At 39.5% G+C, this 27,265-nt stretch overlaps 1 protein-coding gene across 5 annotated transcripts in view; it reads left to right on the top strand.

Annotated features, from left to right (window-relative positions):
• cntn3b (contactin 3b) overlaps positions 1 to 27,265 on the top strand; it is a 50,162-nt gene that overhangs the window by 8,749 nt on the left and 14,148 nt on the right. For all 5 annotated transcript variants that reach the window (XR_006843026.1, XM_046384780.1, XM_046384782.1 and 2 more), the window contains exons 4-13: positions 7,309 to 7,484; positions 11,086 to 11,184; positions 13,902 to 14,105; positions 16,621 to 16,723; positions 17,075 to 17,259; positions 17,611 to 17,747; positions 19,669 to 19,798; positions 20,437 to 20,587; positions 23,113 to 23,240; positions 25,520 to 25,695. Coding sequence is in view for 4 of the 5 variants with exons in the window: in XM_046384780.1 (XP_046240736.1) it covers positions 7,309 to 7,484; positions 11,086 to 11,184; positions 13,902 to 14,105; positions 16,621 to 16,723; positions 17,075 to 17,259; positions 17,611 to 17,747; positions 19,669 to 19,798; positions 20,437 to 20,587; positions 23,113 to 23,240; positions 25,520 to 25,695 (1,489 nt within the window). In the remaining variant the exon portion in view is untranslated. The remainder of the gene's footprint in view (positions 1 to 7,308; positions 7,485 to 11,085; positions 11,185 to 13,901; positions 14,106 to 16,620; positions 16,724 to 17,074; positions 17,260 to 17,610; positions 17,748 to 19,668; positions 19,799 to 20,436; positions 20,588 to 23,112; positions 23,241 to 25,519; positions 25,696 to 27,265) is intronic.

Raw genomic sequence — 27,265 nt, 5'->3', positions numbered from 1 at the left:
GTCAGGCTGATGTGGTTGATGAATACGCCAGCACCTCATATATGAGTGAGGTTAACTTTATTAATGATAAGAGTTAAGCCTGTATGGCTAAAGCTGATGATTTATGATATGGTACACGGGCTAAGAAATCACTATGGGAGAAAAGTAGATTCCAGTGACTCATTTGCACCACAGATCCTTTAATATCTCCGCAGCTATTCCCTAGCTGTGCCGAGAGTCCATCTGAAAATGGCAGCTGGTGATGTTTTTTGCGGTGGATTGTGTTTCTGAGCTTGGTCAGCACCATGTAGATGCACAGCAAGCAGGGAAGAGAGGCAATAACCTTGTGAGTGACATTCCCTTAAATGCTTACATTTCCTATAATGTGTCTGTGTTGAAAACATGGTCCAGGCACAGCAGCAGGGGTTATCATTATACTTGTTGTGCAACCTGAGATATCCCAGGAAGAAGCAGGAACCATCACTTGCATTATTTCACCCACCACTTAAAACATTCTGACATTCACTGGTGCTGTTGAAGAGGTTTTCTCTTTTTGGTCCTCTGTGGTGTTAAAGTAATAGTGGGAAATGGTGTTGTTGTCAGTATGATCTGCAGCTTTTTCTCCAGCTAAGCAAGTCACACAATGTTACAAGAGAAGTCAAGCACAGATAGTGTAGCATTTTAGCCCCATATTAAACCTGTAATCAATATTTTATATGAACAATGGATCAAATGACTGTGTGTAACATGATGGGGTTTGTTCAATGTGACAAATCCACAGAGATTTTTGACAAACCCTGCATTCATCACACTCTCTCTCTCTCTCTCACCTCATTGTTTTGGTCTTGCATCCTTCAACTTTCACCGTTTTGGTTTCCTCTCGCTGTCTTCATCAACCCTGGGTCCAGCAGGAGAAGGGAGCAAATAAATAATCTGATAAATGCTGCTTGGACCAAAATGTTAAGCAGACAGCAGCTAAATAGTGAACATAGTGATCCTGTTTTGTTTTGGGTTTTTTTGTTTTGTTTTTATCTCTAAGTGAAGATCAGCACAAACCTACATGTCAAAATTCAATTTTGGCTTAATTTTTTTCATGTCACAGGAACACAACATGAAATTAACGCCAATGTTGCTTCACGTCTTCTGAATTTGCTAAAAATAAATAATTTACTAACACACGTGAGATTTTTAACTGTGGAGTTCTGACCCTAAGTCGCTGAAAGTCGTTTTCTCATGACTCTAGTACCTGGAGTTCACTGATTTTTCCACCGTTTTGAAGCATGCAGCTTTGTATTACAAAACAACATGTTCATCTAGGTCAGCAGTTCCACTGAGTCAGCTGCCCTCAATTATGAATAAAAAAACATGAAACCAGTTTTCAAAGGAAGAGCCGAGGTTTGAGTGAGCAAACTCACTAGTGTGGATTGACATTTCTTGTAATACTTTTAAAGACACTGCATTTCTACCCGTAATTTTACTTTGAGAAAACAGTCATTTTTTTTAAGCTTTATTTGGGTTGCTTCAGTTTTTCTGACACTGATTGTCCTTGACTTGTTTCCCTTCGGGCAAGGAGAGGGCTGTTTTGTCCTGACCATGTAATAGAAAGCATAAATTCTTGGCAATTTATTGCACTAATACTGAAATTAGAACCACAAAATGTCCTGAGCAGAATGGGAAAAAATGCCTTTAGGAGGTGGTCATGCTGCGACTTTCTCCAGTCTGCAAACTATGTATGGGCCCAGACCCTGCAAATGAACAGTATTTGTATAATTAGATATGCCAGGCGAGAGGGTATTACATTCACAGCTCCACACTTAATTTCCTCAGTTACTGCAGCTATTAAGCAAAATTCACCCGTTTGGTTTAATACCCGTAGAAAAAAATTGGGTCACACAATATTGAATTTGTCAGAGAAGATGATGTTATTCCTTGTCAGGCAGCCATTGTAGCATCGGGGATGTCGGTTCTCTTACTGTCGTGTGTTGTGGTTTCCTGCATGTGCTACAGTGATAAAATGTATATAAAATGAATGAGATTATTAGTCAGATATTACCTGAATCCAGTGGACGTATATGCCAAATGTGACAGATTTCCCGCACAGCTGCAATGAACTATACCATAGTGTGTAGTAATAGCAGATACAACACAGTGTGATGTAAGAAGTTGTTTATTTGTGTCATAAAAATGCAACTGCCCATGGACTTAATAGCAGGCTATCTTTCTGTGCACATAAAGACAAAATGCTGAGATTCATTAAATACTACACTATACTAACTGTTTTGAAAAATAAAAACCAACAAAATATATATGTATATTTGTTTTCATGCAAAATACAGTTGGTGAGTCAGTTGTCAGGGGCTGTCAACAGAAAAAATTACAAGACTAATATACTGAAAAGGCACCGATTGGTGATCTCTATCACTGATATAGAGGTAGATAAGATTTTTTAATAGGCCCTCTGACAAGTTTTAAATTTCTGTCCAATACTAGAGCACAGATAGCAGACCTGGTAGTATGAAAATATCAGGTTGTCATTTGTGTTTTGCATACAACCTTCGCCAGTAAGCTTCATACTATCTAATTTTATTTCCAACACCTCACACTGCTCCACCTCGCCCACTCGTCGACAACGTGAAAATACGAACGGGAACCCTGACAGTTTTTCAGTTGACAAATAGTCCAGTGTAGCACCACAGCACACACCAGAGCCCAGAGCTGTGCTTTATGAATACACCTGTCACTGTGTTTACTATGAATCTGCTGTAGCACAGGATCAAGGACACAGCAGTGATTGGAAAGGGGGAATAAAAAAGTACAGTGGCTTGTGTCTGCTATCATGTAATGGGACTTCGGGCAGATGTATGACTCGACCTTTGTTTACGGGTTGGTACAGGGGACATAAATAGAACTGGGAGGGTGATTAGAAGATGTTATGTTTTATTTAAAATATTAATTTTGTTGCTTCACAGAGCCAGATAACAGGGCTGAATTGAGAAACTGTTCAATCAATTTTTATCTTTAAGAGGGTCACTTGTCCTTTTATAAGGCATGAAAATTCTATGACCCAAGGGCTTTTGAAGCCATTTAAAAACCAATGCAATAAACTGTAAAAATGCAGCTCTGTGGTCTTAAATAAAGGCTACATTTTTGAATTTCTGAAAAAGTAGATATATTTATTTTGAATTATTTACTCTATTGATGTGCAATGATCATGAAATTATTCACTTACATGATTTTTAACTTGAATAAATACAGCCTGTATATAATTGTAAACTGTAAATGAAAAATTGGTTTTATTCCTGTATAAGCACATGTACTGTACAGTTGTTAATTTTTCATTAATTCCATAGGATTTTTCAAGTCGACACACACACACACACACAGATACAGGGTTTTATTAATATTTATCATGTTGCATTTGACTTGAAGGCCAAATGAACATCAATTTATTAAAAGGCAGCAGCAATAATCTACTAAACATAATTGTAGAGACTACCCCAGTCAGCAGTTGAATTTCTATTATCACCTAAGCTGTGTGTGTGCGCGCGTGTGTGTGTGTGCTTGCGTGCGTGCGTGTGTGTGTGTGTGTGCTTGAACAGTATGTGGTCTGTGTGGTCACTGCCGTCTCTCTGTGGGTGTCTGGCCTCAAGGAAAGCCAGGTGAGCCAGTGCTGCAGTACAATCCCCAGTCTATTTGATGAGGAGACCTCATGCAAAATTGATGTGAACCTCAAGGTCATGGGGAGTTCATTCAGAGCATGCTCAGATCAGCCTGCGCCTGCAGCTCACCGCAGCAAATAGGACTGTTCTCCTGGACTCTGCTGGAGTTACTGTAAGCTCCTCTCGAGCTCATTCGGTGGTAGATGATTCAGTTTGGGCTGTGCTCACATTAAGACCTCTGCTCTGCCCGCTTCACCTTTTTGTTGTTCCTCTTGTGGTGTATGTGAGGGAATTATAATGAAGGAGGAAGGGAACTGACATTCAAAGCAGGTGCTTTTATTTTTCAAATGAGAGCAAATGCTATGATGTCTTATAAGTGATGGGCTGGCCACAGGGAGGAAACTTCTATATTTTTAGAGCTACCTTTGAATTCTGGCCATATTTTGCAATCAGGAAGGAGCAAATTTGAATATTATGTGCGGAACTCAAATAATACTACAAACAGAAGTGAAGGAGAAATACATGAAACGAAGGCTGTCCCTTTGGCACAAAGTGACAGCATTTTGTCAAATAGTCGTAAAATTTAATCTACTGGATTTGTGGACATGTATGATAATTTTTTTTCTCTATTTTTTTGTTCCTGCATGTTTCTTCCACTGAATGAAACAACACATTTATAAACCACACTGTATGGAGTCACAGGGAGGTGCTTACAGGAAAAGATATCTTCAGCTTATGACACAGTCACAACATTTCATCTATACGGTTCAAGCTGCTGAAGGAAACATTCTGATTTTGGTGATATGAATAAAGAAGTCAGTCCATAAAATACTGATAACATTTCATCTTTAGGCTTAGTGTATCCTTTCCTTCCTCCTGACTGTCATGAAAAACAAAATGCATGTTCATAAACATTTTGTCAATTTCTTGAACTGCATTAAAAGTGATCACAGCCCAGCTTGGCTTCAAAAGGTGCTGTATGCGGTTGTTTATTCATTTATTTATTTGCTGATGTTTCATCACATTTTCGTAGTGTAAACGTTCACACGTTTTCACTTACCTCTCATTGTCAGCAGAAATTCTAAGAAATTGTCAGAAATTCAAAGTGTTTTAAAGAGTTCAGATTGCATCGATGTTCAGCATGAGGCCATCTATGACAAAATTACAACAGCCCATTTACTCCAGTCGATCTTTCCTTATCTTCAAATCACATCCACCATTTTGGGTTCATATAGAAAAAACGAACAAGTGCTCTCTGATGACAGGTTCCCCATGTGTTCTAACAACAGAGCTTGTCTCAGGTGCTGCTATAGCAAAGGTAGGTAGGTGGTTTGCTTGATTGTGTCTGCAGTGCAGGACACCATCACAACCGGCCAGCTGTCTGCTCCAGGCTGTGAGCGATCTGTCCAGGCTGCCCACCTTCCTCTCCCATTAAGTTCAATCATGCTGGGTGGCTGCAAGTCTAACTAGCTTCCCATCCTTTTCCATTTAACCTCCTCCCCTCTTCCATACACAATAATCCTCCCTGTGGCACAAACAGAGGATGAAAAGGACAGTGGAGAATTCATGGAGAAATACAACGTCTTAGAATCTAACAGGAACTTGTGTGTTATATTCAAAATTTTCACAATGTGCATCAGAGCGGGGTTTTTCATAGATATTCTTAGCAACATGAGCTTTGTCATGACAAGTATCAGACGTTTAAAAGTAATATTATAAGAATAGTGACAAAATCAGTCAGATTAAGTCACTGGCACAGACTGTAAGATGAATAATGCAAGTTACAAGATGAAAGACAGCTTTGTCTTTTGTAGTCTGTCAGGCAGGAGACTGGGGAGAGCCATGACTGGTTTTAAGACTGCATGAAGCATCAGTCTAACTGCCTGTTAGTTTGCCTAGGAGGAAAAAAAATGATATTGATTTTTTCTTCCTCCTTATCATTGGAATTGTCATTTCACAGTCCTGTCACTAAGGCAGACCAACACACAGCACTCTAATAATTCCTTGCTTCTCAGATTCTGTAAGGAACAAGAAAGGTAATTTTTCATTGGTGTTAATGGCCTGAGATAAAGACCTGTTACCCTCCAGACTCTTATAGGTATCACCCAGTTTGCATCTCTTTCGAATATATTTCACTGTCACAACACCAGACTGTAGATTTCAATGAAAAACACATAAAATGTTTTCACTGTTCAGCCCGAACATCACTCAGTGTTTTGTCTCTTTTGGTAGCTGTGATTAATGGCTGTTACTTTTCGAACTGAGCTTGCATGACAGAGTATTTGGTGACCTTTCCCTGAAGGAAATAATCTGTAGACAAAGCAATATGAAGGTGTCAGAAAGCAGTAAGTCAGAAACACAAAAGCACAAACATAAACTAATTATAAAGCACTCAGAGAGTGTCAAGGCCGCACAGTCCTTAAGACTTGTGATTTAAATAGCACAAGATATTAGTGAATTTTTATCTGCATCTGCATCCAAATCTGCTTCAAACTGTGCATAGAGATATACTATGCGTATTTCTCTTCTTCTTCTTTTTTCTTTTTGGTTCAAATAAGAGCAGTAATTCGTTAATAAATGGTAACAAGACTGACTACTGGGACACACTGGCTTGGTGTGCAGCATGTATGCGTCGCGAAACCTCTTGCTTTACATTTTGGTGCCGCCCATGTTAACAGATTAGAGCAGCCACATCGCCTACGTAGGTGTGCGTGACTATCATAACAATTACATGAATGAAGCGCAGAATGTATCTGAAAGATGTTGAGACATTTCAGTAGAAACCACCCATGTGAACATCACGGTGGTGGCAGAGGAAAAGTCAGGAGATCACGATAGTTGTTAGGATTCGTCTTTAAAACAACATTAACCTCCAGATTTTTAGATTTGACTGAATAACTTGCACGCTGTTGTCACCAGATAAAATGTTAAAATGAACCAGTGTTATTACAATTTGTTCTCTGGGGACTGCTGGTATCTGCATCAAATTTCATGGCAATCCATCAAGTAGTTTTTGGGATATTTAACTCTAAATAAAAATGTCAACCTCATGGCTAGAGGGATGGGAATCACAAAGGTCAGTAGGATTCATCCTCTGGGGACCCTGAATATTTGTACAGAATTTTATGTCAGTAGGATTACTAAAAAGAGCAAAATGCTCTGTTTCACTTGCGCCACTTCTATAATACTTGGCCTAAATTTCCACCAAATGCCAATGAAACTGAATTCTTTTTAGATATTTTTCGAGCAGACAAACTAAAATGTACCAAAAACATAACCTCCTCAGTGGATGTAATTAAAAATAAGATGAAATAAAATCGACATCACCATGCAAGAGGGAGAAAATCAATACTCACCACAGCAGATCTTCTCCATTTTGGAATCTTGCCTAAATTATTAGAAAACCAAATTACTTAAAAGAAGTCAAACTGTTGCAAACTGGAAGCTTTGCTGATTGATATGATTTTTTTTCTTTCTTTGTAATTTGCTGTAAGGAATATTCACAACATTTGGATTTTCTCTTTCAATAATACAGAACCTTACTCTTATTACTCTCCTTTTATCTTCTCAGCATGATGTGGGTGGACTGATCAAATCGATCTCTGTGATAAACGCTGTGAGCGTGCATCTCCAGGGGACTCAGCTACTGATTGTGTTTGCGTTTTTCCAGATGGTCACTAAACGGAACACTCATTGATCTGGGGAATGACTACCGGCGTCACATGTCTGGGGGCAGCCTGATCATTAGCAACCTGGACAAGGACCAAGACAGCGGGGTATACCAGTGCACAGCCTTCAACACATGGGGGTCCATCCTCAGCCGCAGAGCCAGCCTGCAGTTTGCATGTAAGTGATCCTACAATTGCTAACATGTTTCGGGCTAACTTTCTGACACAGTTAGGACTTTCTCTTTATATCTGCTGTATATCGATCTGACGTGTGTGTTATATAGTTAGGGCCCAAGTCTTTTTTTCATTTACTATTCCAATTTGTCATTCAGATTGCTTGCAAATAGATTTTCGAGAGGGGAAATGGTAATGGAATGAAATGTCAGATGCAGCACACACAGTGGGTGAGGCAGCATCTGACTGCCTCTGAACTCCATTGATTCTCATTAGTGGTTCCAACTCTGACAGCATTCATGCTCAGTCCAAATTGACTCATATTTTTCCAAGTGATATGCAAGCCCCTGTGATCCAGACTTTAGAAGAGATGAACTCAAATAATGCTTAAGAGGTGGTTGCATCTTTGTAATCACCAGCGGCTTCTTTTTGTGTAATGTATACAGCAGATTGTAAGCAAATCAGACAGTGACAAGCTGTCTGCTGCTCTGTCAACTTTCTGCTTTCAAGACAAAAGGCAAGTCGGAAAGTGATGCTGTGGAGTGGGGTCCTACCTTCCAGACAGGCACTGCATAGGCACCTCTCTTCTCTTGATCAAGCCTGCTGACTATTGATCATGTCCCAGGGATAGAGAGCCTTTCACTTCCTCTTAGGAGATGGACTGCTATAATGCCTATAGCCCAGTAATGAATCTCAGCTGTGGGGACTGGGTGAAGAGCAGAGCTGCTTGACATTTATTGTCTTGCCTAATGCACAGTGAGGGAGGTCTAGGAGATCAGCATGGCTGATACTCTGTTTTTCCGTGTAATGAGGCCACTGCCCTAAGATAGAAATGTTATGCCTTCTTTGTTGCTTTGCTTGCCTTCGAATTTTAGCTTCAACTGCTATAAACATGTCCTCCCACAGCTCACATTTGCAATGAAAACAACTAAAACAATACATATTGTTGCAATCTGAAGCATCAGCATACAGTTTACACTGTAATAGTGTTTTTCTTTCTTACGCTGCCTTAAACAATCCTCGTTTCAATCAAACTAGTTGTTATTTTCACAGCTTTGCCCTTTATCATTGGTTAAGATACCATTGTACTCATTAAGTTAATTGGAAAATGGCAACATTGGCCTACTGCATGCACAGTAATGTTTTTCTCTCGGTCCTGTACTCTCAGTGTTACATCAATATCTTGTTTTATAAATTTCAACTTTGGTTCCACATTTACCGTAATGTGCCGTAAACTTGTTGCGCTTGCACTAAACTGGCAAACTTGCATGCAATTTTACTTTCAGATAAATTAATTGAAAGTTTTTCTGCATCATTTTTTAAATATTAACAATGACTAAACGATGTTTTGTAGTGTGAAAGCTGTCCTTTGCAGTGACAAGCCCATAGGAAGTTACGTATCACCTGACACTGTAGCTCATTTAAGCTTTATAGAGGTACCTTGTGTCTTTCAGCTCATTGTTGGTGTCATGGCCCTCGACACTTTGATTCGATTTCAGCACACTCATCAGTGTCGTTTCCTGCAGCTGGCAGCTGTGTTTGGTATAAAACCCCACTGTACGCTTCCTGCATATAGCACCGAACAACAGACAGACCCAGTTAGTGAGTAGCTGGTGGAGCAGTTTATGAGTTAAGGAGGCATTTCCCTCAGGAGGTGGTGGAGACCAAAAGCAGAGCTAAAAGATAGCGACTTTTATGGACTTATATTCGTCTGATGGCCAAAAACAACAACACGACAACAAGAGAATGATAATGCTGCCATGTGTCTGCTGGATGTGTAAATAAACAACTAATGACATCACCATGCCAAACATCATGCTGTCTGTACAGTTTGTAGTGCTTGTTTTATCACAGTTGCCTCAAAGTGGCCAAAAATTAAATAAAACATTAAATACCACTATACCAGATAGTCTGACTACACTGCTGGCTCATTTACAACCCATTCGATGGTCTGACTGCTCACATTACTTGCTCTTGCTGAATTTTATTGTTATGATGTTGTTCTGTTCACTAGTCTCAGCAACTGCTAGTGAGGAAGGTGTTAAAATAGTAGATAACAAGAATGGCCTAATTTGTAATAAGGCAGTTTTTTTGTTTAAGATAGCAACCAAGCACTGAGACAGCTGTATCGTGTTCTCTCTGGAGCGGATAAAAGTGGCTGTGCTTAAAATCACTGTTGGACACAGTTTATAACAGGAAATGTCGATATGGCGGCACCATTGCCCAGACCAATAATCTTAGAACTGTAATGGTTGCTCTCTGTAATCTCAAGACCAACCATTCTTGTATGGCAGAGACTGATTCTGCTTACAAAGGAATCACTGCAGCTACAGTGAATTTGGCCTCTAGCTCTCCAAGTTACAGTGTGTGGTCAGTCCACTTCAGTGTAGCCCATTATTCTTCTGCTCAGAGGCCACAGAAGAGTGGAGTGTATCCCCTCCAGCACTGAGCCCAAGCTACATCTCTACCCTCTCCTTTGCCATTTTGCACGATCTTAGCAAAGGAGTCAGCCGTTCCTCTTCCACTAAGTAATTATCAGTAGCTCTCTGATTCACCTCCTGCTGTTTGCAAAAGCGTTACCATTATAATTATCATCTGCTGCTATGCTAGAGTTTTTCAATCAAACCGAGTATATGAATCTTGTATCGGCACCGTTCCACACAATCGTAAATGTCTTTTAGAGATGGATTCTATATTTACTGAGGCAGCCTGGTAAGATCAGAAGGACATCGCCCCTGTCTGTATTTCAAGTCAGCCATCTCCTCCTGTGGCCTCCTTGGTGTCCTGCCGTGACTTGGCTCCATTTGATTCCACTGCGGTCATCAGAGAGCTGCTCATTAATCTTACCAACACTCTGTCCCACTTCTCTCCATAATCTTCCTTCTCCTAATTTCCCTTATCGGTCACACTGACTTTCTTTTGTTTGTGTTTGGAAGGCTTACTCTAGGCTGTTAGCCAGAGGGTGCAGACAGAGTACAGAGCGGACTGCGGCAGCTTCCCTCCATCAGTCATGAAGCCAAGGGTGGTTTATCATCCCAGGTTTAGGTTTTGTCTGCCAGCAACTGCTCATTCATTTGCAGGGAATATATTGTGCTGAGAGTATTGATGGGGAAGCTAATGCTTTTAAGTGCAAGATTACACCACATTTAATAATGATGTTACTTATAGCTGCTGGCACAGCAAACTGTCATTTGTCATGCAGGCTCCCCCGTGTTTGTGCAGTCCTGCTCATTTTATCCCATTTCAGCCTAATCTCCTCCTTGTGTTAAAGAGTAGTGTTGCAGGGTAAACATCACCAAGTCAGGTCCATCTATTTCATCAGCACCCTAGAAGCCTTTGAAAGCAATGGAGGCTGTCAGGAGTTGTCCCTGGGCAATCAATGATGCCCTATTAAAGTCCCAGTGCTCAAAATGTAACATCAAAAACATGCCTCAGTGAATCACTGAAGGGAGTTGGGGAAAACTTATGTCTCCTATTTCTCAAAGCTATCATTTCAAAGAAACCCTGGAGAATATAGACTATATCAAAACATTTTGGGGCTGTTGATGATTTTACTTTTTCTCAGCTGCTGTCTAATCCCATTTCGATCTTATCTGACTCATCAGATCTTGATAATTTCAAAACTCAGACGGTGAGGAGCGCTGTCAACGTCCGTGAGGGCCAAGGAGTGGTTCTGTTATGTGGACCACCTGCATATTCTGGAGGTAAGTTTGCTATATGTAGGTATGTTGTTTTTGTGCCTTTGCTCTCCTATTTAGACATGACTCATGTGAATTACCTCCACCCATTTCACATGGCAACCTTTGATAAAGGATTACTCCCTTACTCCTAACTTAATCTGTTTTTACACCCATTTATGTGTACACATATGCTTAATAATCATCCTACCAGTAAGCAAATCCCTACTTGAGGGCTTTATTTTTTTCTTATCCTTGCTATTTTTGTGATTAGAGCAATATGTTTCTTAATTCTTAAGCAATGGGAGAATAGTGGGACATTTTGGAAACTATACGTAGCCTACTCTTGCTGAGAGTTGGATTTAAAGATCTGTGCCAACTGAGAGTTGGGTGTCCCTTGAATATGGAGCTACAGCCAGGAGCTGGTTAGCTTAGCACAAAGGCTGGAAACATTTAGCCTGGTTCTGTAGAAAATCCAACAACAGAAACACCAAAAAGCACCCAGCGTGGAATAGCATTTCGCAAGTTGTCTGACTGTCATAAATGTGTGCTGAGTGAGTGCTGGCATATTGGAAATGTAATTTCTTTCCTTTCTATGTGCAACTTAAAATACAAATAAAAATGTATTTCATTAAAATGTAATGAAAAATAGAAATGTGAGCTTAGGGTCTGCTTAAATTAGGCCTATGTCTTTTTTTTTAATTGTCCTTATTTCCAAAATTATAAATAAAATTACATCATGGCAGCCATTTTGCATGCGGTAAGAAAAAAAGAGCGTATTTAAAAACTAATTAAAAGCCAAATCATCTCAAATATTATTGCTCCTTTTGTTTATGTAAGAGAGTCTTGGGATACTGGGATTTGTTCAATAGTGGAATCCTTTCAGAAAGCGTGTTGACAAACATTTGCTACTTACCAAAGGTAAGAGTGCCCGAACACGTACTTTGCATCACAGTGAACTAAACAGAAATCAAACAGTGCAATTCTAATTGCTTGTTGTTGTGGTGACTTCTTCTTGTTGTTTTGCAGAGAACATCAGTTGAGTAGGCGGTACTTCAGTGTAGCACAGACCACCTCCGAATGTGGTCTGAGTGATCAGATCTCAAATGGGTCCTCAGTGCATCTTGGGTGCATTCAGACCTGTACTTTGAGCTGTCCATTTATGGTTAGATCAGGGCAGGGTGTTAATACCAGGTCTAAATAGGGCCAAAGACGCATACCGCTTACCCCCAACTCTCTCACTGTCTGCAGAATAGTGAGGACATGGACAATGGCTGCCGCCGAGCTTGTCTCCCTCGTAATACAATAGCTTGCACATTAGAATGACCAATTTCCTTCACAAGAGAACAGTTTGTAGCGCAGTACATTGTACAGCTGGTCTATGGGATAATGGGTCAGAGTACTCTGTGTGAAATACAGTTTGACAGCTTTCCTCTGACATAGGCTTATATGTGGTTGGCTGCTGTAACCATAGTGCTATTGTGTTTTCTCACATTTTCAGAAGTGAATGAAACTAAGCCTGCTGTTCCTTTCTTCCTTTCCTGCCTGGTTGTTCCCTCTCTGGCTGTTCCTTTCTCTCTCTCTCTCTCTCTCTCTCTCTCTCTCTCTCTCTCTTCTTTCTCTTCTCTTGAATTTTGAGATCATTGATTTTCTACATAACCTTCAACTCCACTGAAATTTATCTAACACCTATGAGGCATCCTTTCTGGTTTTCATTATGCTTCATTGACTTTGAATGATGCAAAAGCTTTTCCCTCCACTGCTGCATCCATTATCACATCTCTCAGATATGATCAATGGAATACACTATTGTCACAAACATTTGCGGTTTCACTTTTGTGCTCCATCATAGTCCACTCTGGACCTTTTTGGCACTTGAGTCACTTTTTCTGTCTCTTAAAGTCACTTGTGTTGTTTCACCACTTTGCTTGCTTTTTTTGGAATTACCATTGTCCTATCACTGTGACAGTCACATAGTTCAGATGAAGGTTATGCTGACTCTGGCTATGTGGCTTGTCTAATCAGAAAGAGCTTTGTATCTGTACTGCTGCACCCGGGTCAGACGCTCGATTCCATCCGAAGCCAGGATGCTCGCTTCATTTGGGGCATCAGATATGATTGACAGTCAATGCATACACCTTTTGACTTGGAGCCCCTCACCTCCGAAGTTGTAGATTACACAGTGCATCTCCTTGATCTTGCGAATCTGTGCAGTGTAGGCTTCTCAGAATGACATAGTAATTCATTATGGCAGGTCTCTCCTTTCTTATGGTAGACTTGTTTCTTGTGAAGGTGCATCACTACATCTTTGATATTTCTTCTTCCATATGCCAATGCATCTATCCCTCAATCTATCCATGCATCAGTTTGTGCCTCCATTGAACCAACCAAGTCACTCAGGGACCTGGAGAATGCAGGCCATGTGTCAGGGGAGGGCCACTGATGCGCTGTAATCCATTTTGTTTCGCTCCCTTTCCTTAGGTCTTCCATTTCTTCTGCACTGATAGCTATTCCATTTGCCATGGTGTGTCTTCCCAAGGAAACTGAGATAAGGGCAGAAAAATGATGTGATATGCTAACATTTTTAGGCCACAGTATGGTATGTTTTTTTTTTTTGCGGTTCAGCCATCCAAGCCACAGAGGTCGATGCATCTAATACTGCATGTGTGCAATCAGTCGTGCTATGAACAAGCACCAGTGGACCAACGCAACTCTAACTTCATGTTTCTTCCTTTCTATTCCAGAGCTGACGTTTGCTTGGATCTTCAATGAATATCCGTATTTTGTCCAACAAGACAGTCGTCGTTTCATCTCTCAAGAGACAGGCAGTCTGTACATCGCAAAAGTGGAGCCCTCAGATGTTGGCAACTACACCTGTGTAGTGAACAACACTGTCACAAGGGAGAAGGTTCTCAGCTCTCCTACACCACTGGTCCTCAGAAGTGACGGTAATGCCTTAAACTTAAACAAACCAGTTTATACGCCACTGGTTTATCCTACTGTTCACTTAAATTCACTCAAAAGGTATTCTCAGTATGTGTAGGCGTCATAGAGATTTGAACAGTAATCTGTGCTGAGGTTTAAATTTATATGTTTCATCACTTTAAATAAATCTTATACTGGTATTGGAAAAAATGTATGCTTGCTGCATATTTATACTACATTCAGATCTGTGGTTGTGAGTTGTCACTTCCGTGTTTCACCTAGGTTAAACTGAGTTCAAAAGCTAAATTGGGTTTAAAAGATGAAATAAGAAAAGGTTTTCCCAGACCTTTTTAGGTATAACAATTGTGATAACACTACAATTGATTTTTTTTTTTCTGACCAGTTAAACTATACATTTCTGTTTGTGATCTGTTAAACAACATACGTACCTAGCACAATCACAAACTGTTCATGTTTCTAAATGAATAGAATCAGAAAGACAACTGCTTCTTGTTCAAGCCATTCAAAGAAATAAATCATTGCTTAAGTGAACTTACCTAACATAGAAATACTGGAAATGGAATATTTACCAATTTAGTCCCCTTTTCTCTTGCATTTGTGGTTTACTTGCCATTATATCTCAGATATGATTATTAAGTCATAAAGTTCATTACATTCACTGATAACAGCTACATATTTTTATTTAATAATGAAAAACTGTTGGTGAGTCACACCTCACAATGTTTTGATATCGGTCTGATGACACCTAATGATACTGTTGACAGCTCCACACTTAAGCTGCTTGAGCTAACGTCAACGTTACAGATTGACAGGATGGATGACTATTGGATGTTTCAGTTCAGAGCTTTTAAGGTGTGAATATTAAAACAGTGATATGATATGTAGTTAAAAATTTAACTGGGACATTCTGGCAACTCTGTTCACCAGCTGTCTGACAATTACACTTGACAACTGCTGAGCTAACTGCTAGCTACCTGTTGGAGACTGACATGAGCCAAGGATGTGCCTGTTTGTCTTTTATAAACAGTAAAAAGACACACTTATTCTTTTAAAAATAATGCAGAGAGGTGTTTTTTTTCCCTCTAGAAATCTGTCTTTGTCAAAGTGTATCTGTATACCAGCATGCGGAGAATATTGAGCAAACAACTGGCAATTAAACTTTTTTTTTTACTTTTTTTTTTTGCAGTTACCGTTCCCTTGTGACAACTTGCCAGAGCACTGTTAATGATGAAGTTAATTGAAATGCTGCTCTTGCCATTTGAAAATAACTTTCATTCAAATAGCGATTTGAATATAATAATATTTAATTAGTTGGTCCTTTACGCCTACTGTTATATATGTTGCATTGCAGCTGATTGAGCAGCTTTTCATACAATATATTTCAGGAACATGGCAGGACCAGCAACACATACAGTATGCCCTCATCTAAATGCTGTTGAAAAAAACAACTTTTCAGCCATTGCCTGGAACTGGAAAGTCACCTAATTATTGTTGCTGTGTGTGTTGTGTTTTTCTTTCTCATTCACAAAGTGTGGTCAATGCTGTGATGTGGATGTGGTACAGCTTTCTACATAGCTCCCTTTTGTACTTTTTTAAGTTATTTATTAATTATTTAATAGCGACAATCTAATAATGGATTGCCAACAATTATAACAGCATTATTACACAACAGATTTGTCATGACCAAGAAACCTAGACATTGTTGTTATTTATGACTTATAACTAATCATCAAAGCATTTATAAATAATTGAAACCATTAAGAAAAATGAAAAATGAAATTAATTACAAAGAGTGTCGTATTGGAATGTGGAACAGTGTTTTCCTATAGTATTAAATGTGCGCCTCTCTGCTCAGCCATTATTCCAATCAAGCCATTAGTTGCTAGCGTAAAATGCAAAAATGTCAAGGCTATGTGAGCTGATTTATAGTTGGAATTACTGTTGTGTTGTATCAATCAGAGATGTTTCTATAATGTCACACATCATTACTAACTGAATGCTCAGGGGGAGGATCATGTGCAGAAGGAGAAGCCATTCCATTTCCTGCACATTTTCTACACTGTGTGTAACATGCTAGCACTTATCGCGGCTTTAGTGACCTGTAATCCAAAAACATGAACTGGATCTCGAATCAGCTCTCGGGCCAGACTGGGGTTGTAATTGCTAATAGTAAAGGGCATACTACTATCTCTGCGAAGAAGTCTTTGACCCGTTCTAGTGGTGTGAATATAAATATAGTCATAAATGAAGTCACATTGCCACAGGTGATAAATCTCTACAAAGGAAGTCTTTCCCCCGATGTGTTCTCTGAATCTTTTATAAGTCACCTCTGATTTTTTTTTTCTTTGCTCCTCTTTACTAGCGCTGCATGGGTCACTTTTGCTTTGTATGCACAAAGACTTTTCTGTTTGTTCTCCCTCCATGTCACTGCTTTCTCTTTGATTCTGTGAGTGTTTGAAATGAGTGCTGTTAATCATTGATACACAAAGCTTGTCATCTGCTGTCTCCCTTTTTTAGGAGTAATGGGTGAATATGAACCCAAAATAGAAGTTCATTTCCCTGATTCAGTTCCAGCTGCGAAGGAATCTGTGGTGAAACTGGAATGTTTCGCCCTGGGAAAGTAAGTCAGCTCAGTCAAAAGTGTTTGTGTGTGTGTGTGTGTGTGTGTGTGTGTGTGTGTGAAGTAAGCTGTTGGCTTGTCTATGCATAGTGCTACTCAAGATGAGTTAAGAATGCGTAAGAGTAACTTGTACTTAATCACAGATTCATCAACCCATAGGAAAAGACAAGGGAGCAGAAATCAAAGTTCTTCTAAGAGCTCCTTTTTAGAGCTTTGGAAATCTGAGCAGTTACTGTAGGGAACAATAAATCACAAATCCAACTGCCTTTCTTCTGTTCATGTACTTAATCAGATTTTGATCACTGCGACTGACAGTTGCCACCATGGGAACTTTTTGTTCGTCTTTTGCAGCCCTGTCCCAGAAATAAGCTGGAGGAGAACCAGTGGCATCCCTTTCCCCAGCAAAGTGAAATTGAAGAATTCAAACGCCGTCCTTGAAATCCCTAATTTCCAACAGGAAGACGCGGGGACGTATGAATGTATTGCAGAGAATCGGCGAGGCAAAAATGTTGCGCGGGGTCGTGTTTCATTCCATGGTTAGTAAACCATTTCAAATTGACTGACAGTGCACACGGAGAGACGCAGGAATGAGCGTGTCTTTAACAGATATCCAGATTTGTACTGGAAACTTACATGTGACCAGCAGCTTTAATCTTGTTTGTTTAGTAAAAACTAAAAAGTGTATATTATTTTAGTAGCTCCAAATTCACTTCCAGTCAATATTCCTGTCTGCTCCTCATTTGGCTGATAACCCACTTTTAAACTTTGATAATTTAATGCAGGGCTTCTTTAGCGACTTCATGAATTCTGATGCCACTCTTTACTAATCCACTGCTTCTTTAATTAGAACACATGTTTTAAAAGGTAATCCTCTCATTTATTCCTAGCTAAACCTCACTGGCTCCAGACAATGACGGACACAGTTCTGTCCATCGAGGAGAACCTCTTCTGGGAGTGTAAGGCCAATGGAAAGCCTAAACCTTCTTCCAGCTGGTTGAAGAATGGGAATCAAGTGATAGCGGAGGTATGATGAGCTGTTAGATTTCTTACTGTCAGGTGTTAAGGTTAGAGTTGATGGTTGGGTGACAGATTAAAGGAAAAACAATAAATGTGTGGGAAAATTAAATGAATTCAGTTGTTTTCATACAACCCAACTAAGCTCTTAAAACAAAATGAGGGTATATCTTCTGGAAGAATGGTGTTCATCCTAACAGAAGTTGGGAAAATCTATGTTAAGGAGCATTCAAGCTGTTCTGAGACTCACTGAGAAGCTAAGCTACACAGTTGGTGCAGAAGCTTATAATATCTTATTCATAGCTTTGGTGTTGTCTAAAACATGTCCTTGATTTGATGAAGTAACAGCAAGTTAGATTTGTTCCTGAGTTGACTTGAACTGAAACTGAATGAAAAATGTACAGTAATAGAATAACTAACTCAGAACACATGTACTTTAACAGAACTGGCTTTTGCTGATTAGAATCAACTTTTCATCCATTTTCCACTTATGAGGTAGAATTGCTGTGCATGCAATGCGAGGGGTCCTGAAGTGATTTGGTACTGTGTTTTTATAATGTTGCAAACAGCTTTAAAAAGGAGGCAGTGGTATATTTACATCTATCAGAGTTTCAGTGTGTAATCTGCAAATCTACGACTTAGAGTTTTTGCCAGGTTTGCTTCTATAGGAGTAAGAAGCTGAGGCTTTTGACCTTTCAATTTCCTGGGTGGATTTTTTTTTTCTTAAGCATGTGATCACACTACCAACTGAATCAACACCTAGCTGAGATCTAATCACAAAGTAAGCCAGGACACCTCCAAATGTGGTTTCACCAGTCTGCTCGCATTCTGATCACAGTGCATTTTGTGTGCTTTTATTCCACTCATCCTAAGTGTGAATGGGGTGTGCTCAGACGAGAACATGACGCGGGTTTATGTCAGATTGCATACAAAGCCAGTGGAAAGACACTGGAGCAGTGCATAATTGATGTGAATTAATGCAAAAAAAGTTAACTGAAAAGTGCACGCATCAGGTGGCCTTGCAAATGTGTAATAAACATACAGAGGCAAGAGGAAGAACAAGAGTTCCTTGAGAGTTTTTAGTTTAATTAGAGGCTGAGCTGAACACATACTGTCACAATGCCAGACATAGTTGGTGTGTACATTGCTGTCTAGCTTATTGCTGACATTGTTTGGGGGAACTAAACAGGCTGATAAATGGTCCAGCTGTCAAATTTGTGCAAATGATTTGAGGTAAAAAAATAACATTTATTTCTGAACACACCTGTCATTAACTCGAAAAATCTTCCAAAAACAACTTGTACAGCTATTTTTTTTTTTTTACCCTTAATGATTGCTAAGCATACCAATATGTAAAATTGGCAGAATGCCCCTTTACATCTACAAACAAAGGGAAAAAATTTCACTGTCTGCAGACACGTGCTACAGATCCAAGTTACATGTAATTCACTCTGAAGGTTAGCAGTATTTATGTGGTAAGGTGTCTTCAGTAATATGTTCTATATTACTAAGCTTCAGCTTTCTATATGTACCTGTAATTAACATAACAGTGTAAGAAACCACTCCCCCCGCAGATTAGAGCACTGGGTGAAAAATCATTCTAAGTCATCATCCGAGTTGTCATCATAGCTTTTCCAACTGAACAACCACAAAAAAATAAATGACTTTTTAATATGCTGCTGCTGCTATTGTCAACATTGCTTAGTTTCTGTGTATCTTAAGGTGCGGGTTTGCAGTTTCTTGCTCTGCTTCCTCATCTGTTCCCCCATTACAAGCTGAACATACGTTGGCTCTTTGCCGTTTATTTCCCTCTTTCTCCTCTCCTGCTGTCCTCCTCCCTTCATGGTGCCCAAGTAATTGCTGCTGTGCTTTTGGACATAACAGACTGGTCTTGCAAAGGATATGCAGAACTGTATTTCTTTCCTCTGCAGGGCCGCGTACAAATCGAAAACGGGGCTCTTTCTATAGCTGCATTAAACCTGTCAGATTCTGGGATGTACCAGTGTGTGGCTGAAAACAAACATGGCATTATTTATTCCAGTGCCCAACTAATGGTGTTAGGTAAGATTGCATACCTCCCTTTGCTTTTATCCTTCTCATCTGCCTGTGTGTTTGATCATCTTCTAAGATAAAAACCACCAGCCTGCTATAGCTCACCTCAGCAATCAGTCTGCAAAGTCATTTCGTATGGGCTCTGCCAGCAAAAATATGAATCTGATGGAGTGTCTCATTTTACTTTCGTTTGATCATATTGATTTGGATACTACAAGCACATTGCTTTGTGGCACTGTGCATGCTTTCTCATGTAGATGGGGTATTGATTTATTTGCAATGCTTTGATGACTTACATCTGACTAGCTCAATGAGAAATTTGATTCTGTCTACATGTGATGACATCGAGGTCCAATGATGACCAACAAAATGTGATAATGCATGTGGACAAAGGCTGAAATCTGTGCAGGTTGGAAGCTTGGTGAAACTGAATTTTGTTGTGTGTGTAGTTAAAGGGTGGGCTGGCAGGTGGGCCCATAGCCTTGAGCCCAATAAGCATTCCAGCTGAGTTCATGCTGACATTTTGAGCTCACTATCACTGCTGAAACTTATGGAGAGTTCACGTCAATACGGCAGGGCTTATTTGCAAAGGTTCAGATTGTCTTTATTTTTTAATCTCACACCTTTTTCTTTCCCCCAACACACAGCTTCACCTCCAAGTTTCTCCAAAAGTCCATTAAGGGCCTTGCTAAAAGCTCGCTCAGGCAGCGAAGTCACTCTTGAATGCAAGCCTCAGGCCTCGCCCCCAGCAATTAGCCTGTGGAAGAAAGGGAATGAGATCCTGCAGAGAAATGAAAGGTAGGATAAAAGTCTAAGTGCATATTCCTAGCAGCTTTTGTTCACATTCACTGGGAGCCGACTTGTTTGAATAGTGTATTTGGCATTTATGCAGGTGCATAGAGGAAAAGGCTAATGAGGAAAATGAGAACAGGGCACAATTGCACATGGCTAATATACACCCTCATTTGCAAATAGCTTGGTGTGAGTGTGATGAAGATGCTCACTGGTGGTATCAACACTGCATGCATGAAATATTTAAAAAGATAAAAGATTAGCAAATGGAGTCGCTGCTGAAGATAAAGTCTGCCTCCTTTTACTTAGAGGAACAAATTCAAAAGTAAAACTGAAGCTGTTACTCCTGTAATTAAAAGTAAAAATGTCCTGCTTTGGCATGACGTACAAAAAAGACATTAATTTAAAGCTGCAAAGCCTAACACCTCTCTGCAGATTCGAGAACAGAACTATCTCCCTTGGCTAGAAACTCCACACACAGACATGAGCACACTTCAAGCATCACTTCAAGTAGCATCAAGTGGTGCTTAATTTAGTTTGTTGTCCTTCTCTTTCTGATTTCTTATTGAATACACCAGGAGTTGAATTTGAGCTTCTGAAAAGATTTCACACAATGATAAAGAACCAATCAAAAGGTGGAGGAATCCAAAAGCAAAACAGAGGCAAGAAATTACACATTTTAGCAATCCATCCGCTGACTTTTCATCATCCCAATTGGAGGCAGAAGAAAAGCTTAGACGGTGACTAAACCCTGCTGCAAGTCATTGCACACACATTGAGAATTCTTAGCAGATACATACACACACAGACACACTCTGATGCACACAACAGGCAGAATAGACTGTTGTGACTCCAACAGAGACATCCCAGTGCACTGAAGAAATGCTTAACTTTGTACTGTTTGAATCACTCCCATTCTGCTTATTCAAAAGGAACAATACGAAAGAGAACAATATGAGCATCACGCATCTTGTCAAAACAGCACCGAGGCTCCTTAGTTGGCTCCAGATAGGGAGCTACATGCATAGCTGCAGGAAATTGGTTAAATTCTCAAGCTGACTGACATTTAGCACACTGTATCTCAAGCCCACATAGTCTTTTAAGGTGTACAAGGATGGATGTATGCAGACTCTAGATGAGAAATATTTTCTCATATCTGTAGCCATGCAGTAAATTGGGGCAGTGTTTAGAAAATGTATTGTGCACTCTACACATTTTGTTACTCGATACCACATCAAATAAAGTTAGTGTCACTCAAACTGTGCAAACATATTTTCACAATTACCCCTCACATTGCGTAACTATGCAGATAGTTTTAACAATAGGTTAATTCACCCAGGTTTTGAGATATCTGAACTATCTGCCTCCACCGTTACTCTATAATTGGCAGGACTCACTGTCAAGTATTCATTAGGTCTATTTCTTTGATAGAAGGTTGCTCCAAAATACCAACAGCTTACAGAGAGGTTTGTGATTTATCCAGACCTTGTTTCTAGAAAGACACATTGGTATTGTTTTTTCCATGCAGTCTCGCAATTCTTTGAGAGCCACACCACTTTTCACCCTAAGTGCTTTGGGGATCGAGGCAGAATTGTCCAGGGCTTATAGCTTGTATTCTGAAGCCTGCATAAAAAGAAAAAAAAAATCTGCATGGCTAGATACCACATGCGGTAATAATGAAATATCTTGGTTTTTAAGCAAGACTATAAGACTGTATTTGTTTTTTCTTCAGAGTACAAATGAAAAAGGCCTTTTGTTGCTACAGCTTTACTTTTTCTGCTAAGTTTAACTAGATGTTACAGTACAACTGACATTACTAAGGCAGTTCAATGACTTTAGGACTCTCTCACTCCATTTGTGCTGCTGTTACACTAGATTTTAGCATTATCAACTGATATATGGGGCAAAAGTTACATAATGATTGTCTCACTTCAGGTGAATCGGCCCTTCAGTAAGCCTGTTTTCAAAAGACGTCTTTTTCCATTCAGTACATTTCATTGTTATGACATAGTGACAATCCAATCACTACATGGTATCTGTGCTCATATAGTATTATATAATGCCTTTAGCTCACAGAGATATATTGAGTGTGTATTAAATATCCAGCCAGTCAGTGACCTCCCAGCGTGATAGTTTCCTCACTGACCTTAGCAACATAAAGCCTGTAAAATACATTATGTTTATTCATTGAATTGTAAAAATAAAAAAAAAATGTTTCTACATTTAGTTATGTGTCCAAGAGTTTAGACCACCACTGAGTCAGGGTGATGGGTCACTCTGCCTGCTGCTAACCCACCTCAAAGAATTTCATTTTTTTGGGCTTTAGTGGAGAGCTTTAAAGCAGCCTGCCATGAGGGTCAAAGTGCTTAAAGGCTTTCCCATTTTGACAAAAATACAATTCGTTAGAAGTACAGTTCACTTACTATGAGAAAACTAAGCTTCACCACTGTACTGTACTTGTAAGTGTGTACTTTCTACCTTAGTCAGTACTGTGAAAAGCTGTTCCTTTTTTTTTGTTCTGCTTCCCTCAGGATTACTCTGCTTCCCAATGGGACATTAAAGATTACCAATGTAACCAGAAGGGATGCAGCCACCTACACATGCATCGCTAAGAATCAGTTTGGGACAGCAAGCACAACTGGGAGGCTGCTTATCACCGGTGAGTCCTGTTCTTCTTCATTAACAAATCCCTCTTAATTGACCCTTCGCTACACCCATGCCATCCTTTATTGATATTATGCCTGTTAAGCTTTCTGTTTAAGCATTCACGGCATGTTTGCAGTTTCCTATGATAACAGAGGCAGAGTGGCCTCTCAAGATTTAAACTTAGACAAAAGCAGTGTTTTTACCAGGCTGTTGACTTTGACAGGCAAAATGATAATTCTCATTAGCAGATTTTATTAGCTGTAGCTAGCCTAGTAACTGATATTAAATATGTGAGTCAGTCAAACACTTTTTTGCTTGCCAACATCTCCATGTTTAAGACTGGCTCAAAATGTGCTTAGGCTTTATAATAACAATAAAAGTAATTTACTTTATTTATTGCACTTTTCAAAACGGCAGTTACACAGCATAAAACCAGCCAGTAAAAATACAATTTAGATAACAGAAACAATAAAAACAAACATAACAAGCACACAAAACACAAATAAAACCAAAAGGAATAGCAAAGCAAATCTATAAAAAAAAATGTAAAAAAAATGCCATGTCTGTGATACAGACTCAGCTAACGTGACAGAAGGGGAAAGTTTCCTCACCAAACTGTTGGAGCTGAAATGGTAGAAACACTGTAGGATAATATGAACCCACTGCCAGCAGCAAGACTGACTTAGGTTAGTCCAAAGACTGGAAATGAGAATGATATGATTTTCTCATCTACCTAACTCTTGACAAGAAAAGAAATAAACCTATTTCCAAAAGTTTTCCTTTAAATATGCATTTAATAGTTAACATCATGCTAATCCAGTGCTCTAATAATGTAGAAAAGACAGCGGTTGTAGCTCATAGATCTAGGTTGAAGGTCGGCATCCTCTACAGTTAACATGTAGATGACATGGAAATACGCAGTATTATTTTTATAATATAGGGTGGAGACATTACTGTGTTATAAGAAAAAAATAATATAAAACATACATAATGATGTATAGAAATACTTAAGTTACTTTGACAAAAAGTGCAAAAGTTAGAAACTGTTATATGTAATATGGTTTACTTCAATATGAGGTTAATATTGAATGACTTTAGAATAGGAATAAGCCAGTGATTTCTGCAAAGTCATCTCACATAAGCCTCTCCATATCTAAAACAGTATTAAGCCAGAGAGTGCTGCTAACTCTGATCAGCAGAATCCAGGGCAGCTGTTATGCCAGCTAAGTCAACGTGTCTGTCCTCAACAGGCCTACTTTACAGTACTCAGTAATTGCTCATAAAGTATTAATAACTTAACACTGGGTAACTACTGTAGGTAGCATGCTAATTAGCCAGGTTAGTGCAGATAACTCTTTAATCCAATCCTCCTTACGCTTCTTCACCTCTATGTTTGGTTTTGAAAAGGTGGTTAAAAAAAAAACACACCACCATCCAAACCGTTTAAATGCAAAGTGATGCAATACAATTTCTATTCACCAAAGGTAGGTCTTGCACACAGTTTTTGGATATGGAAACAATCCAGAGGTTTAACAGACTTGCTGTCCCTAGCTATGGTTGCAAAATTATGACTGGACAATTGCTTATTAACAAATGGGTTTACCAGATGATCAGTTTGCTTTCAGTTCTGAGAAAATGAAGGTCGACAATTTCTCTTCAATCCATGGCTTCAGAATACCCTCATTTCTACTTAAGTTATATTGCATATTTAACCTTAACAGCTGAGGCTTTTTGTCAAATTAACATGACTGGTGTACATTATGCAAAATAGCAGTAAAATGAGCAACAAAACATTATCCTTGATTTCATTAAAGGTCATTATTTATGAATGCAGTGACATGAACACGTAGTCCTCCAGTTTAATCTGTTGTGTGTGTGGCCACATGACTTATTTTTCTCATTAGCTTCTATTCTTCTCATACACTGACAGCTGAAACATTTAATGTCATAAATTTAATTACTGTGACCTTTCCTCAACATATTCCTAGGCCTCCAATCCACCACAGTCACCAGTGAGAATGTGCTCCCATCCCTGTAATCCTGTTTCAAACACTTTATTCCAAATTGATCCCAGAACATGAAGTGCAAACCTGAGATGCCATTAAAGGTTACTAATGGACAGGCTTGGAATTTAAGTGCTTATTAGTGCTATTAAAATCAGGAAAAGCACACATCTATGGGTAGTTTAATGATGAATTGAAGTGATGTGACAGTTGCAGGGGACACGGTGATGTTAAAGGTTCGTGTGGCTGAGATATTAACATGCTACGCTGTAATCTATTGTCTGGCCAGAGCCCACCAGAATCACCATGAGGCCGACTAACATGGAGATTATTGTTGGCGAGAGCATCGTGTTACCTTGCCAGATTGCCTGCGATCCAGCTCTGGATGTGTCTTTCTCGTGGGCATTCAATGGCCAGCTCATCGACTTCCAGAGAGACAGCGATCATTTTGAAAGAGTGGGCGGGGTGAGTCATCTCAAGCATTAAACTCAGCTACTTTCTGACTATTCTGGGATTAATTGGGATATACTATGTGATGTGCAATGGTAAGCTCCACTGCCCTGCTGAGGGCTTTTTAGACACCAATAATAGCCAAGCAGAGAAATTAATGCCAAGACACATCCATTTAAAAGTTTCCCAGTGGTCAGTAGTGGATGGAACATCAAAAAGACAGAAATATCTTTTAAGGATCAGTTACATTCTTTCATTCACATGCTGTTAAAGCTCAGTGAATGACACCATCAGGTCAGTAATCTGGTTTCTTACCTTTTGAATTGGCTGTGTGAGCTGCCATGTGGTACACTTCTGAAGATATATTGGTGAAATGCCATTTCAGTCATGCAGAGGGTCTCCATTTATGAAGTCTTTATATTTTTCACCCCTTCAACTTCCAATTCCCTTACCTCAAGGGAGAACATTTTCTTATCATCTCACTCTGCCATAATTGAATTTGCATACCTCTTTATGAATCTTGAATCCCACGATAATTAAGTAATGAGCAGGCTGGCATTCACTGAGGGCAGGCCTGGCACCAGTAAATGTTCATCTGAAATCCTTATGCTCTGAAACAGTGTAAAGTGATGACTCTTTCTTGTACGCAATATTATTGATGAACGTTTGTTCTTTTTGATGAATGGCAGTCGGTTGTCCAGAGAAAATAAAGTATGAAGTTACTTACTCTCCTTTTGTTTTTCATAGTGCCATTTATCTTTCAAGGTCAGCATTGTGATCACTGCCATTAACATGTTAAAGTCCAAATCATATGTGAATGCCTTCATAGTGTTATGCCAAATTCACGTCTTCATGAATGCGAATGGTAATTACAAGTGACATTGAACTGTGCATGGGCATATAATGAGATATAGTTTTCACAGAATCTGTTTCCGCTGTCCAGAGAGATTACCAACCCTCTGCTCAACAGCTTCTGATGAATTAATTATCATAATTAAAGCAAATCTGCCTCATCACCTCCTTCCTGCCAAGGCAGGACGCTTTGCTCTCGATTGCAAGCTCTCAGGTCGGCCAGGTGGTGTCTGACATTGCAGAGAGAATTCGACATGGCACAGCCCTGCATAAAAACTGTCAGGCAAAACGAAGGGAGATGAAAGGAAGAGGAAAGGAGAAAAGAGAGCAGTACAGGTAGCCTCTTTAGCCTGTGGCCGCATAGATGTGCCATTTGACTCAGGGTTTCTTTGTCAGGTGTTTTAGAGAGGTGAGGATCCACGGGTGTTCTTGTCCAGTTTCTGCTGGTGCAGCTATGATCACTAGCTGCTGAGTGTGATGAAATCTGCTATGACTGCAGTGAGTCTTATGGCTCACCCCTCAGGTCACTCGTTTCTAAATCAACACCCTACTTCTCACAGGCTGACATGTTTTGTGACAGACCACTTCAAGAGGTGACTTTCAGAAGGTTGAACAGAACAATACTACGTGACTAAAATGTTTTAATGTTGCACATTACCTCCTACCTCTGCAAACATTGTCATTGTAAAAGATAAGGCTACGATCTATATTTTTGTTGTCAACAAATCCCACC

This window comes from Scatophagus argus, chromosome 3, assembly GCF_020382885.2.
Source record: "Scatophagus argus isolate fScaArg1 chromosome 3, fScaArg1.pri, whole genome shotgun sequence".
Taxonomy (NCBI): domain Eukaryota; kingdom Metazoa; phylum Chordata; class Actinopteri; family Scatophagidae; genus Scatophagus; species Scatophagus argus.
Note: the sequence above shows the minus strand (reverse complement) of the source record. Positions and strands in the feature narration are given on the sequence as shown.